This window comes from Squalius cephalus (assembly GCF_949319135.1).
Source record: "Squalius cephalus genome assembly, chromosome: 24".
Classification (NCBI taxonomy): Eukaryota; Metazoa; Chordata; class Actinopteri; order Cypriniformes; family Leuciscidae; genus Squalius; species Squalius cephalus.
The window spans coordinates 19482130-19497750 of NC_137145.1; the positions used below are offsets into that span (position 1 = coordinate 19482130).

At 36.6% G+C, this 15621-nt stretch overlaps 1 protein-coding gene across 5 annotated transcripts in view; it reads right to left on the bottom strand.

The window, feature by feature from the left end:
• The window catches only part of dpysl2b (dihydropyrimidinase like 2b), a 30242-nt gene extending 15511 nt beyond the window's left edge, over window positions 1–14731 (bottom strand). For 2 of the 5 annotated variants that reach the window (XR_013819993.1, XM_079860882.1), the window contains exons 1-2: window positions 11832–12191; window positions 11035–11301 (exon numbers count right to left, since the gene is read on the bottom strand). Coding sequence is in view for 4 of the 5 variants with exons in the window: in XM_079860882.1 (XP_079717008.1) it covers window positions 11035–11286 (252 nt within the window). In the remaining variant the exon portion in view is untranslated. Of the gene's footprint in view, window positions 1–7389; window positions 7492–7599; window positions 7668–11034; window positions 11302–11826; window positions 12192–14715 lie in introns of those variants that run through there. The other 3 variants (XM_079860884.1, XM_079860883.1, XM_079860885.1) reach the window with 3 other exon arrangements.
• Between the last annotated feature and the right edge of the window lie 890 nt (window positions 14732–15621).

The window sequence follows — 15621 nt, forward strand, 5'->3', positions numbered from 1 at the left end:
AACTCTAGACTTAAAAAATGCTAGAAGAAGTCTTATTACAATATGCATGTCAACAAAACTACATTTAGGTTTATATCAAAACTGTGTATGGTACACATTTATACCCATTCATAATTAATCACATTTATCTCCTTTTAGTGAACAAGACTGAGTCCCACACAGAGCTGAAGGAACTACAAGCAGAAACTCATTCTCAATGTTTCAATTGTTCAGTTTGTTTACGAGCGAGATGTCCCAGTTCATTCAGCAGTCTCGATCAGACTAAAAACACGGACTCATTCTGTGAAGGGGGCGTGTTCGTTCAGCAGCTAAACCAATGAAATGCTCCTTCACAGCCTGCACTCGAATTCTATTGGTTTGCACTTTAGGTCAGTCTTTTACGCTTTAGTGAATGAAAAATATGAGACAGTACAAGAAAGTGAACAAGAATGAATTTTTCCTTATTTACGAAAATTTATTTAACAAACACAGATAATGTTTTTATAGTATATACGTTTTTGTAGTAATTCAATAAATAATTACTTGAATGAAGACACATTTATAAATAAATAAGAAAAAAAACTTTATTTAGTAAATAAATAATGAAAAAACAAATGTTGAAGCAAATAAATAAATATATAAAAATGATTTATTGACTCCCTAATGTATTTATTTTTTGTCTTTTACAGTCGGGTCTATAGAAACTGCAAACAACAATGTAACTGAACTACCGACCGTCAAGTCAGTTATTAATAAGTGATTATGCAATAATTGTAGTAACTGATTAACATGAAAATAAGTGAATTTAACTGATATTTTATTTTTACAAATATTTATTTACTTAAGTAATTATTTATGTAAGCGCTACACAAAGATTATTTAAAAAAACATCTTTCTGTATTGATTACATAAATAATTGCTTGAGTAATGTAAAAATAAATATATACATAAATATTAACATAAAACTATCATCTTTATAAAGCATAAACACTGACTCATTCATTGAAAGGGGAATGTTTGTTCATTTGGTCCAACCAATAAAATGCTGCAGTCCTGCATTAAACAAAACAAACAAACCAAAAATTACACAGTACAATAAAGTGAACGAGAATGAATTGTTCATTACAAAGATTTGTTCGCTCGAGTCATCTTAATGTCAAAAAGTGTCCCAAATGTGTACTTTATACATTTCCCAAGCAATGAATGGATAACAGCATCATGCCTCCCAACGAAGGGTTAAGTTTGGCTCGACACCCCGGTACGGACAACGCCACCCAGGATTCTCTTTACATTCAGAGCCCCAGAAGAACGTTCATTTTTCTGAAAGGGGAGCAATGGAACAATTCCAGTCACAAGGCCCTCGGCATCGTACGGGGACAAAGGCGACTCTGTCTGCGTTTCTGCCTCTTTGCGTGCTTGTTGGCAACCCAGCAACATGAGGCCCTCAGTGGCTTCCCAAGCCCTGCCCTGATTCACTTAGTGATGAAAGAAAATACTCCACTGACCTGACATCTCCTACTATACATATCTCAGAGCACCATTAAAGAGGAAAACAACGCCAGATACAGTACTTTAACCAACTCTGTAAACCCTAACGCTCAAAATAATTAATTGGTTTGAGTAGGGAAAACTTAAACAAATTAGTTCAATCCAATCAACTTTTATGAGTTTTTAGAACTTTCTTTTTCTTCTGAGTTCACAAAACTGACACATTTTTAAAGGTGCCCTAGAATGTGAAATTGAATTTATCTTGGCATAGTTAAATAACAAGAGTTCAGTACATGGACATGACATACAGTGAGTCTCAAGTATAGTAGTTTTCTCTTTCTTATTTAAATCTCGTTTTTGAAAAACACCCCTGAAAAACAGACGAATCTCCACATAACACCGACTGTGACGCAACAGTCGGGATCATTAATATGTACGCCTCCAAAAATTTGCATATGCCAGCCCATGTTCAATGCCAGGCGAAACTGCACAGCCAAATCATCGGAAGTTCTGCAGGTGAAGAAACAAGCAGGAGGAGGATCATAGGGAAAATGGCAGATCTATCTATCTATCTATAATCGGATACCGCTACAGTTTAATTCGAAGTTGTTAGTTTGCTCTGCCCATTTCACCACGGACTGTTTTTCTAACCTGGAACAATATCAAGCAGCCAGGCTTCTCTCAGCGTATCATACTGACGAAGGGGGCAATTTCAACTAACGTTATATTCCCGCAAGCGGTAAGTAGTGATTTTATTAACGATAATTTACACTGTGTTATCTAGATCCAGCGCGATATTGTTTTTTCCTCGAGAGACATCGTGGCTTGCAAACGAGCGAACGAAGCATGGCAGTTGCTCAGTGTTTGGATGTACAAATGAACACAAAAATATTTTTTTCATCCGAGCCTCTGGAGAACCAGTGGGTTATGTGAATTTCTGATGTGTAATTGTTCAAGTTCAGACAAATAATCTTTCTCTCAAAGTCGTTCAACACTGTTTATGCATCAGTAAATCGCGTTGCAGTGATAAGATCTTCATTCACGCGATCAACAGGCTGTCATCTGCTCAATGCTCATCACTGCAACCTTTTATGTGATGGGAATAGATCTAAATACTTAAAAAACTTCTCACAATTCGTTAATCCCGATAGCTGTAATAGTAAAAACGTATAAAAGCTGTAATAGTAAAAGTTTTCCAGATAGCTCTACATGTAATGCCAGATATTTCATATGCAAGCATGTCAGCCAATCACAGCAGAGGGCGTTTACTCTGAAGTCTCACAGCAGACACGCCCCTTCAAACAGAGTGTTCAAATCAGAGGATGAAATCAGGCTAGGAAATATGCCTATTATTTCTAAATTATAACAAATTTTGATCTAAAAAACATACTAACATTATAAGGCCACCCCAGGAAACATTATAAAATAATAAAATAATCCATTCTAGGGCACCTTTAAGTAATTTGAATTGTTTCATTGTTTTGAGTTTTATGAACTTGTTTCTTTTAATTTAGACAAACTTGCATTTAACTGAACCTGGGTTGGGATTTATGTTTCCTAGCATGCTTTGCCATGGCACTCGAAAAGGATATAGGAATAGTAAATGCTAAAATTAAGTGTTATATAATGTTTTTTGTGCAAGATTAATGTTAAGTGGGAGATTTAGTAGTGTTTAATCCTTTGCTATGCTAATTTAGAAGAGTTTCTGTTATGTTGCGTTTTTTGGAGTTACCATCATGGCGACAAGTGGAGCATGAGTCTGGTATGTTAAATGTTCTATATCACCATACTCATTCAGCAATTGTTATGCTATGCTAATGCTATCAAAACATTTTATTACCATTTAGCAAGTTAGCATTTATTGAATTAGCTACTTAAAGCTAGAGAAGTTTCCTCTATTAAACATATTTAAATTTAGATTACGTGATAATTTTAAGTTAAATTAATGAATTAGCCTACTCAAATATTTCAAGTTAAGAGCAATTAAAATGTCAGAGTACAAAATAAAAGTTCTGATTAAACTTTTCTTAACGTAAAACATTTGATGTAACTGATGTGATTACCTCAAATTCTTTGTGTTTTGCCAACTTATTCAGGTTTACAGTGAAACAGAGCTTCATTTCCTTTAGTATTTAGTGAGTTTAATTTTTACAAACCACCAGTGTCTAAGAATGCCTTCTCCTCTGAATGTCCAGATCTTCGCAGAGGGGCTTCAGGGACCATGCAAGTGGCTTTGGCGGTCAGCCACACTGAACAGCTGCTTCATAACATGCATTACATAACCACGACAATCACTGCAATCCATTTCCTCAGTCTCTGTGCACAAATCAACCAATCACAGCCGCCAATGCACAAATCAACGTCACAGCCGTCAACCAATCACAGCCGTCAATTCCGATGACATCATCAGAAAGGTCATAATGTTAATTAGAGGAAGTCTGAAAAAAAGAAAAAAAAAAGAAACGGGGACTTTATGAGCTGACCTGGTGCTTGTTTTGGACCTTTTCCAGAGTCACAGTGCTAGATATTTAGTGCATGAGAACGCTCACAGGAAGTCTTCTGGTCTGCATGTTTATAATAATGACCACTGCTTGCCATAAATGATAGCGTGAGTTTGAACAGACATGCTAACATAACATTATAATGTCACATGAACACCAAAAGTATGGTATGAACTATAAAGGACATTACATTTTAGACCAGAAGACGACTGATTTAGTTAGTTGACTGACTTCCAGACTCAGGGTTTAACTTGAAGTTCCATCCCTCACTTATTTAGAAACAGATTTAGCTGAGTCAAAATCTAGTTGCCAGCTTAATCCGCATATGATCCTCTTTAAAAGAAAACTGAAAGTGTGCCTTGCATGTTTGCGTACATGGGGCCTTTTCCCCCTCTGAAGTCATTATGAATGAGAAATCCTCTATGTTATTTGGCAGGTACGATTCAGAGTCGAGACTGTGCTTTGTGCTGGGGACACAACAGCAGAGCATTCTGGGACAGATCACTGGGTTGCACTGGAGCTGCTGCGGTTGCCATGGTAACCAGATGACTGGGCTCCGGAGGGTTTTTATTGGAATCACTGCATTTTACACTGTATTAGATTTAAACTACATAATTCAACTACATGCAAGAAATATGATATAGTCTTATTTTTAATATCTATTTAATTCCTTATACATTTATTTACATAAGAATGTATTTGTTTATATACATTTCTTATACATGTTCATTCATACAGTATTTTTTGACTTATGCATTTCTTGATTTACTAAATACAGATAATAGCTTTGTTTTAAAATATTTACTTATTTATTTACCAAATAAAATATTTTATTTTAATAAATGTGTATTTATTTCCTTTACTAAAGTACATTATTTAATTACTACAGAACAATCATAAATATTTGAAATAAAACTATCACCTTTATTTAGTAAATAAATGGATGAATATGGTAAATACATTACTTATGTACTTACATGTTTAGTTACTAAATACAGATCATAGACTTTTTTTAAATAAAAAATCAATTTATTTACTAAATAGTTAGTTTTTGTTTATTATTTACTACTACTAATATTTAAAACAAGACTTATCTTTCTGTATAGTAATTAAATACATATGCAAAAAGTAAATAAATAAATAATACAATAAACTATCATCTTTATTTAGTAAATAAATATTGTAAATGCATTGCTTATTTACAAAATATTTATGCATTTACTTACAGGTAGTTTTATTTTATACTAAAAATATATATTTTATTGTAATATTTATTTCTATATTTACTTTATAAATAATTGAGTAAAGCAAAACCAAGTACATACTAAAATATCAAACTTTCATCTTTAGTAAATAAAAGAATAACTATTGAAGCAAATATTGAATATAAATATTTACTCACACTATTTATTTTTGTCTGATGCTGAAAAATCTAGAAATGGCAAACAACAATGTAACAGAACTATCATCCATCCATAAGTTAATAATATGTGATTATGTAACAACGCCAGTAAAGTTATTACAATGAAAATAAGTGAATTTGCAGTCAATGAATTTATGAATATAAAAATGCTTTGACGTCTGACCTCATAACTACGGCTAAAAGTGAGCAGGCATGTGGTGAATTAAAGCTAACATTCATCTTTAATAAGGCACAAGAAGATGTCCGCCTGTCTGCGCAGCTGACCAATGCAGCTGGTCCTCCCAGTCCCAGACCCACCCGTCAACCATTCCAGCCAGCACACATCACATATGCCCGTGTGTCAAATATGTGTGCATCAAACCACGCCTGTGGCTATTTCTGACAGGAAATACAGATCTAATAAGGTCAATCTGAGTTTGCGTCTGTCATTTGCATGGCCATTTCAACTGCTTTTAAATATCCGCTCTACAACTTGCACCAGAACGATTCACCCAGTTGTGCTGAAGCTTTTATGAGGACAATATTTATGCACAGGGTTTTGTGTCACAGTGTGCTTGGGAGGTCCGCAGTGAGCAAATTTCGGGTCGAGAGACAGCACATGAATTCCACTACAGTACAGGGGAAACAAGAGGTGATGACTGATGGGGCCGAGCTGTGACTACAGTTAACCGACGCAACAAGTAAAAATCCAAACCGAGAGCCCTTTGCACTAGAGAGGCATTTGATGTCACTCGACAGATCTGTTTTAAAGCGTTTAATTCCCATACTTTCCGATGTGCCATAGACGCAACACTAAAAGACTGTATAGGGGTGTGGCACAGACAGCTTTAAGCAACTCCACAAGCATTTCTCTCCATGAGGCTTCAGATAGGACATTCTTCTCGCAACATTTCCCCTTGTTTCTTATCTGAATACATTCCTATCTGCATATTTGAATCTTTTTTTGCATGCATGCAATCCCACTGCACGTGCTATAGGGATGGAGTCTCGGACTGGCTGTTCTCCAACCTCTTAGATCTTAGTAAGAGCTGGATGTGGTTTCTCTAACATGCTGGATGGAAACCACAGCCCACCTACTTCTCATTCAGCATAGCTAAGAGAATCTAAAAGGGTGTCCTAAAGCTCTCCCCCAAAACCTCAGCTGAAAGTGCTTCCTTTGAAAAGAAACAAAGGCACACCCGCCACCAGCCGAGCCGAGTTGGAGCTCCATTCGACCGCCTCCGAACAGCTATTTGCAGCATGTTTTACAATAAGACAGATCAAATTAGGTGCATTGTGATGTCATAAATATATGTTATAATCAGAGGGGTGGGGATGCATGATAATGTCTATCCTTTTGTGACTCTACAGACAATTATTTCAATGCATGGCTTGTCCAAATGCAAAAATGCAGAGACATGGGTCATGAAGTGCACCTATTATATATCAAGCCCACTTTACTGAGGAAGGAAATATGATAATTTCCTCCCGGTTTGCCATGCGTTTTTCCATTATCCTGTACCGCTCCCTCAAACACGTTTGTGTGCGTTTTGTTAGCGTAAAAGTCACATTGATCATTGCAATTTTTAGATACACCGTGGAATGCTATGCTCGTTACACATTGTAGCAGTTTGCGTAGTAACGCTACGCAAAGTTAACGGCGCAAACAGCTTCATTAATTATAAAGGGAACGTTTCTGTTTTGCGTCGTGTAGATGGGGTGTGAATCACAAAACCAGTCCTAGAAATGCTGCAGTAGCCTACTGCTTCAAGAGCTATGCTATAGACTTTGACAGCTGAATTTCGCTTTAAAAAAATCACAAGTTAACCGGCTACAAGCACCTGAGTAACGTAGCATAATGTAGCGGAGCAGGAGATCAGCGGTCGCGAGCGTTGCGTTTAGTTCGGATCAGCGTTCATTAGCATTGCAAATCAAAAACATTCATTCTCACAGGATTTTAAATATTCCTAAACATGCTTTATACTTAGTAATAATTAAAGAAGATATTCCATAACTCACGGTTATGCGGGGAATATTCTTCTTGCCCTGATAGCCAGACATCTTCGTTCTGCTCTATTCCCTTTGATGAACCGTTATCACTGTAATAATGGATGCAACGATCTGTTTGGGAGGGGAAATGGCTTGGTTTAGGACAATTTTTGTAGTCCTCGAGAAATTAAGAGGCGAACGGAGGAGGCAAAAGCGCTAGAAATGTAAAGGACAAAAGACCTGTGCCCAATATCTCCTCTCCACTGATGCACCAAGTCCACCCAGACTGTCTGAGACAAAACGAGAGATTTTCATAGCGGAGAGCAGCGCGCATGCGCACAACCCCGCCCTGGATAGCCGGCAGCTCCTCCTCTGAGTCCAGAGAGGGTGACCAGCGTTTCAGACAATGGTGTTTTACATAATCTCATCGAAACTGATGGAAAAAATAAAACTGTTTTAGAAATGAATATTAAATATGATTGTATGCTAACGATTATGCAGTTTATTATGCCATTTGTTTGATAGTTATTAAAAAAAATATTTAAAAAAAATAAATTGATGAGGATAATGATTTGAATACACCTCAACAATGTGTACATAAAAATAAATAAATAAATAAAAACCAATGTCTGATTTAGAATTCATGCTGACCCTAGATAATGTTGTGAAGCTGAAGTCCAAAAAGGTCTAATTGGTGTAACTGTCTGGAAATCGAAATAATAATGACAAAAAATATCTTATTAGAAGGCAGAATATTAGTTTTATATCAGAATATTAGAAATTTAGTATAGAAAAAAGAGAAATATTGGCATATGAAGAAAAACAGCAGTAAAACATTTTTCATATTATTAATTAATTGTATTCATTGTTCGTGATATAGGCCTAATATATATTATATATATATATATATACACACACACATTTTTTTATATTTTAAATATGATTCATTATTTTGATCAGTTTTGATCTTGAAATTTCTTGACCATTTTATGAAAAGGCTTGTTTTATTCATGTCAAACCCCTAAAATGACTATTCATGACTCAAACATTCATGATTTTTTAAAAATGAATATTTTGTACTTGAATACTATGTTTGAAAATGCTTTGAAAATAAATGGTTTGATAATAAAGTTGTGTGCACAGTAAGCAAATAAAATAAATGTGATTGCCTTAGATTGCCAAAGTAGCAAAACGATATGCAGTTTCAGTTCAGGCAATTCAGAACTTAATAACACCACAATTAATGCCTTCTTAACATTCTCTTTTGCCTCAAATCTAGTGTATGTGCAAAGTCTATAGCTCAACATCCGGGTCCATCAGGCTACTTTGGTCTCAATGCAGTAGATTTAAACATGCTATTGATCTCTGCGGTCATTCAGGCCTGTCATGAGGGGGAAAAGCATGGGAGTGGCTTTAAATCACACTTGCCAAACAGAACAATTTCCTGTTCGGTATGGGTGACATAGCGCTTTTTGTATAGTATCATGTACAACAGTAACAGCATTCAGTGAAACAGCCATACAGTTTTCTCTTCCATGGTTTATGTGAATAAGAAGGGTAATTCTGAATATAAAGAGGGAAAACAGGCATATGAGCTTTAACAGTTCCCAAGTTATTGCTCTTAAAGCCCAATCGGGGCATACTTCAATCATCGTTCAGCATCATCATTGTATCTGTAGCTATGGTTACCACATCCAGATACCAAGGCCCACACATACTTGAATTATTAAGCTCTTGGGAACAAGAGCTGGACTTCAATAAAGTCATCTTATTTTGTAGGGGTTGAACATTTTCTTATTAAAAATATAAACTAGAAGGGCTCCACCTTATTTCTAAATGCACGAACCTTTGCGAGGTATATAGACCTTATGCACCAGATAAACAAGCATTCAGACATATTTAGAATTTTGTATTTGAACTTCCATTTTTGCAATAGCTCTGTATATTTCAGCAAGAGTAATTAACTGATTAAGTGGATTTCCTTATTGTAGAGTTAACAAAAGTTATCATCAGGATTGTGATGTTTGAAGCGGATGTCATTATATCCAGGGAGATTTTAAAACGAGCGGTTCATTCACAAATCCGTAAGATCTTACCTTCATGCTGTGGAAATACAAACTGGAAGACTGAAAAAAGGGGCGGGGCTACATAAGCTCTATAATAACCACTGAAGGTGTATGCATCCTTGACCTTTTTTACTGTGAGAACAACAGAAAATATTCAAGCCTTAAAAGAATTCATGGTTTTATTCACCCGTAACAACCTTAAAAATGAGTAGTGGATATTGTACAGGCAGCTGGTTGTTAGCGCAAGTCAAACCCAGACAGGGTGATAAGAGTTTGCATCATCCTGAAGGAATGCATTTTACAATATTGCATATTACTTCTTGCTAAATAAGTAAATCAATGGACATTGAGCTGAAATTATTTTGTCATATAGGAATAGTAGTGTAGCAGACTGGTTGCCAGGGAAAATGTCAAAAATACTGTTTAAAGGTTATTATACAAAAATATCTGACAACAGGATGCTGCAATTGACCAATCAGAATCAAGTATTCCAGAGAAAAGTGTAATAAAGTGCAACAGTCCCCGCCCACTTTCTCAGCCATGCTGGTTCCGGAAGTATTTTTCCATTCATTTCTCCCATAGGGATTGTGAAAGCGTTATAAGCCATGAACCAAGCCAACCAGCTACGAGGTGAATCACATCATCAAATATACAAAGGTACAACACTGGCTTTAGTGAGGGAAAGAACTACAATCCCATGAGGCATTGTGAACAGCATAATAGAATTAAAAACAATCAGAAATATATTGTATGTATGTAGGGAGATTGACTCGATTATGTCATTTGCAGTGCTTCATGGGAGTGGGCGGAGCTAAAGAGTTCTTTTAGCTTGTTTGATTGGTGTAATTTTCTGTACAGCATCATGGGTAATGTAGTTTTTCACCATGAATTCTGCTGTAAAACGAAAATGTGAAAACTAAGTTTAAATAACGTGGGCTGACGGCTTCAGCAGAAGCAAATACTATCAATTAACAACCTCGTAGCTCAGAGTAAGGCTGTCTTTAAAGGTTGATAAGTTATCGCTTAAAATTAATTTCCCTATGGAGGAAATGAATTGAGTTTTTACTCCTGGAACCCGACTGTTGCACTCCATAGAGTGGTGCAGGGATGACGTCACAAACCAATATGGGTGTGTGTAATTTACACTGTACAGCAAAACGTCCAAACGTTGTGGAGCAAAAAGTATCAAGTTATGTTTACCACAGGCTTTATTTTACTCATAAACCGAAAACCCATAGGAAAATCTTGAGGGACCCAGTGACAAATTAGTCTTCCAGGTTTTGATGTCATCCTTGCACCATGCTATAAGTTCACATATGGACTGCAAATTAATAGATCTGTATCAAAAATCATGTAATAAAAAAAGGAATTTTACGTTTTACAAACCGTACACAAACCACTTAGGGTGTTGACATATTTCAATTGTTTTAATGATTTTAAACAGCATTCATAATTAATTGGATTCTACAGAACCATCTTACCTTATTAGCTACAATATGGAAACACTTTTCATAAACTGGTTGATTGTTATTATAAGCAAAGCTTCATTAATGAAAGATATATGTAATCAGACTGATTCCCCCACATGCACAATCCCTGCAGCTCTTACCTCATCCTTCAGGTTCTGCAGATTCTCTTTCCCGGCACTTCTTCTGATCTCCACCTTTCGTGGTTTGGAGACGTCCTTCTGCCTCTCGATCACCCGACCTTTCCCTGAGGACAGCGAGTCAAAGTCCAGCGTCTTGTTCTCGGACGAACCCTCCACCGGGCAGAACATGCCACAGAATTTCTGCCGTGGCTGGTTGGGGCTGGAGCTTCCCATGTTCTGGAAGAACGAAGTCGCATCTCCGACAGCAGACATTTCTCTCAGTGAATACTGTCAGATGGATGCAAAGGCATGTAAACCTCCGGTTAGAGAGCAGGAGGTTGCTCTGTGGACACTAAATGTTAGTTTTTTCCATTGGGAGGTGAGAAACAGCATCACATGTGAGGCGAGGAGGTTCCTACAAATCCTAAAGGAATGCTAATGGATGTTTTTTTTTTTCTCATGAGATAATAAAGATTCCTCTAAGAACAAAATAAAAAACCCACTGCGTTAAAAATCAGTAATTAAATAAAAATGAGCATTTCTTCAGGATATTTGACTAAATGAGTTGTCAAAACAATGAATTTCATTATCCACACCATTCAGCCCTGCATATAACATGCAATTGATCGGGATGAAAATCCCTTTAGAAAAGATGCCTACTCATCATGAACAATCTGTTGAACAATACAAAACATGTAGAATGTATGCAAATAACTGTAAACCATGCAAATGATGTTATGTCATGTTATTTAACGCAACACATCAAGCATTATATCGCGAAGACACAGTTAGAGAAAAATCCAGGGATGTTACCGTACAGTAGACGCGAGACCGACGGAGGATGAGGTGACGCTCTGCTGGAGAGATGAGAGGAGGAACAGCGGAAGCGACGCGGGGTTTTGAGGGTTAAATATGTAATGTGTCCATATCTGAGGGCTCTTTCCCCGGATGACTTGTCACTTAATGCCCATTGTGTGGTAGCTTACCATTGTTAGCGTTCACGCCGTTTGTTTGGTGGACACGCGTGTGATGTGGTAAATAAAGAGAAATGTATGTTAGGTTTAGTCATAGAATGGATAATGACTCTTAATGTTTCTTATTTTCTTCTGAAGAGTCGTTGCTCCGTTGATAGTTGAAGCGCCACGCCCATGCAGGTTAAAGTTAAGGGCGCTGTCCTTTCAGCACCACGCGACGAATCACGGAGGGTGTAATTCACTCTTTATATGACTTTCTGTTCGGTTCTGTCTGAGCTGTTCTTATGCACACATGTGTCAGATTGGTCGTTGTGTTATGTATCGCGAAATGTATAAGAATTATATAAGATTTAACTTCCATTTCAGTTATTTTGAGGAATAAATATTTGGGGAAAAATGTAGGCCTAATTCCTATTGCTTGTAGTAGGCTACTGTCTGTGGCCACAGGATGAGATCATTTCAGATTCCAGCTAAATAATTATAAATACAAAAAATAATAATAATAATTGTATTAAACACGTTTTTTTCCCTCCGAATAAAGGTATATTGGTCCTCTATATAGCACTTATGACAAAAATTCTGAATTAACAAAAATCTGCTAATTTATTAAATTATTAATTTCTTTTTTTATAAAATACCACTGGTTATAACAAAACTCAATGTCTAATTAATCTATATCTACTGTCATTTACAAAAAAAATACATTTACAATCTGCCAATCACTATTCTGATTTAAATCTCAGCTTTAAGACAATAATGTCCGGTTTCACAAACAGGATTTAGATTAAGCCAGGATTACACCTTAGTTCAATTATAGTGTATCTTGAGACAAAACAATGGCACTGACATATTTTAAGATATGAAAACAGCTCAAACATGCTTTTTAGTCTGGGACTAGCTTAAGCCTTATCTGTGAAACTTATCGATTGTAATAGTACATCGATTGTCGATTACAAACTAGTAATCGATTGTCGAGTTCACACGCATTGGTTTAGTACCTATGATCATGCGCGTGAACTCGACAATCGATTACTATGGACTTTGACCGAAAACAGGATGTAAATACAGGTATGTGCGCTGGCTGAATAAACATCATTTTTATTCATATCTTTCACATCTACTGCAGTCAGATTGACCCGCGTTCACTCCGAAGGAATCATCTAACATGACCTGTGCACTTGTAATGACACATCAAGGATGTTAAGAGGCTAAAAGCAGGTTTAAAACTTGCCCCATTGAAGTCAACAGGGTGCAAATTTTAAAAAGAGGATAACACGGTGTAGGCAACACCGATTTTTGTCGTTGTTCTCTGTAAAAAATGAGCTCAATGTTAAAATTGACCGGAGTTCTTCTTTAATTTTGAGTTGGACGACATTACGCTATGAAATAATAATATTCGGTTCAGAATTGAACAGAAACTGATACATGGAGGTTTTGAGTAGCTAGAAAGAACCGGCTCATAAGAGTCAATCGTTCAGAAATCGGAATCCACTGTTCGTGTTGTATGTTTTAAATCACTAAAAAGATCTGACTCATTAGTCTGGGAATCGGACTGCACACACGAGTCATTCGTACGGGACGGGACTGCGCTGTAATTGTTCACCCAAAAATGAAAATTCTTTCATTATTCCTCACCCTCATGTCGTTCCAAAACCGTAAGACTTTCGTTCATCTTCATAACACAAATTAAGATCTTTTTGATTTGTGTCCCTCCATTGACAGCTATGCAAATACCACTTTGACACTTCAAAAAGTTCATAAAGAGATCGTAAAACTCATCTATATGACTTGAGCAGTTTAGTCCAAACTTTCTGAAGAGACACGGCCACTTTATATGGAGAACAGATTGAATTTAGGCTTTTATTCACATATAAACATTCATCAACTCACACATCAGTTGCGGTAAACAGAAGCTCAAGTGTGTTCCCTTGACGTGCGAGAACCAATGAGGTTCATTCTCGTGTTTCGCAGCACGTTTTAGCTTCAGCAAGAACCAATGAGGTTCATTCTCGTGCATCAAGAAGGTTCGGTTGAGCTTCTGTTTATGTTCGCTGATCAATGTTTATAATAAAAGCCTAAATTAAATCTGTTCATCATATAAAGCGATCATGTCTCTTCAGAAAATTTGGATTTAACCGCTCAATTCATATGGATTAGTTTTTCGATCTCTTTTGAAGCGTCAAAGTGGTATTTGCGTAGCTGTCAATGGAGTGAGAAAGCTCTCAGATTTTATAAAAAAAAATACGGACTTAGAACAACAACATGAGGGTGAGTAATTAATGACAGAATTTTCATTTTTGGGTGAACTATCCCTTTAAGCCATTAAAAAGAACCACATCACAAGGGCCCTCATGCGTTCGAGAATTGAACTATTCTGATCTGTATTTTTTTCGCGCTGTATTCACAGCAGCCACAGCGAAATTAAAGAAAGTCTGTGATGGATAGAAGTCCATCGCTTCAGTGGGTTCTACTGTTATTTAATGTGTTTTTAGATTGTGCTGTCGAAAATCAGAAAAAATATCTTTCCAAGAAAGTTCAGTAGACACAAAAACTCTTTTTTATAAGTGATCTAGGAGCTTTATAGCTTTTTACAGCGGACGCCATTGAAAACATCTCAGCCTCACTTTCATTACTCACCATGACGCTGCTCTGAATAAGGTCTATAGCAACACATAGTAGCCTAATTATTTATGATTTCAAGTAACACAAGCCAATATATTTTGCTCACACATTTCTCTTTTTGCCGATTTTGCTGAGTATGTTGGCCAGTGGAACAATTTGGTGGAGAGTCGCTCATTGGAGACACATTCTCTTCTGCCCTCACAATAATAGCTCCGAGAGCCCAGTTTCCATAACAACAACAGGCTACCCGCTCAAAAGAGTTGCTGCATTAGCTACTGTCTTTGCAGGCTGTTGGACTGAGGGGGGAAGAGTGAGACAGTTTGTGTGACACAAAAGGAACAAAGGATCAACTCTTTTCATTTAATCCCCCCAAATCAAACATCAGACATGCATGCATAAAACTGATGCTGCAAAGAGAAAAAAAAAACTTCATAGACTTTTCCAAAACACTCCTCTGGTTAACAGGAGTCATTAAATGGGTCAGATAATGAACACGAGCATGCATACTTCAGTCATCATTCATTACGGAACCTCACAACACCTGTTTCGGCCAATCACAAGACTGGGAATTTAATTACAGCCCCTCCCCCTACATCCTATGCGGTTGCCATGGGTTACTGCGAGGAACACTAGACTAATTCAAACAGGAATACACAGGAACTAATTTTTTTTTAACCAATTATTTTAAGGACATAACTTATTTAATAGCATAAAATACAAAAAGTCATTATTCAGTAAATTTAATCTCAAATCATTCTGCAGTGTGAATGCGGCACTAATAACAAAATAATGCAATTATGTCGAAGCCACAATAATTAGCGATTCATGTCGACTTCACTGAATGTAACGTATCAGCTGTATTCTGAATTGTTTTGTGTTGTGCTGAAGAAAACGCCCAGCAGGTCCAGCAAATGCTGACTCATCAATCATTTGGCAGAGGCAAACTGTGAAAAAAAAAAAAAGATCTGTAGTTGCAACTGTATCCATAAGAAAGAGATTGGAATACAGATAT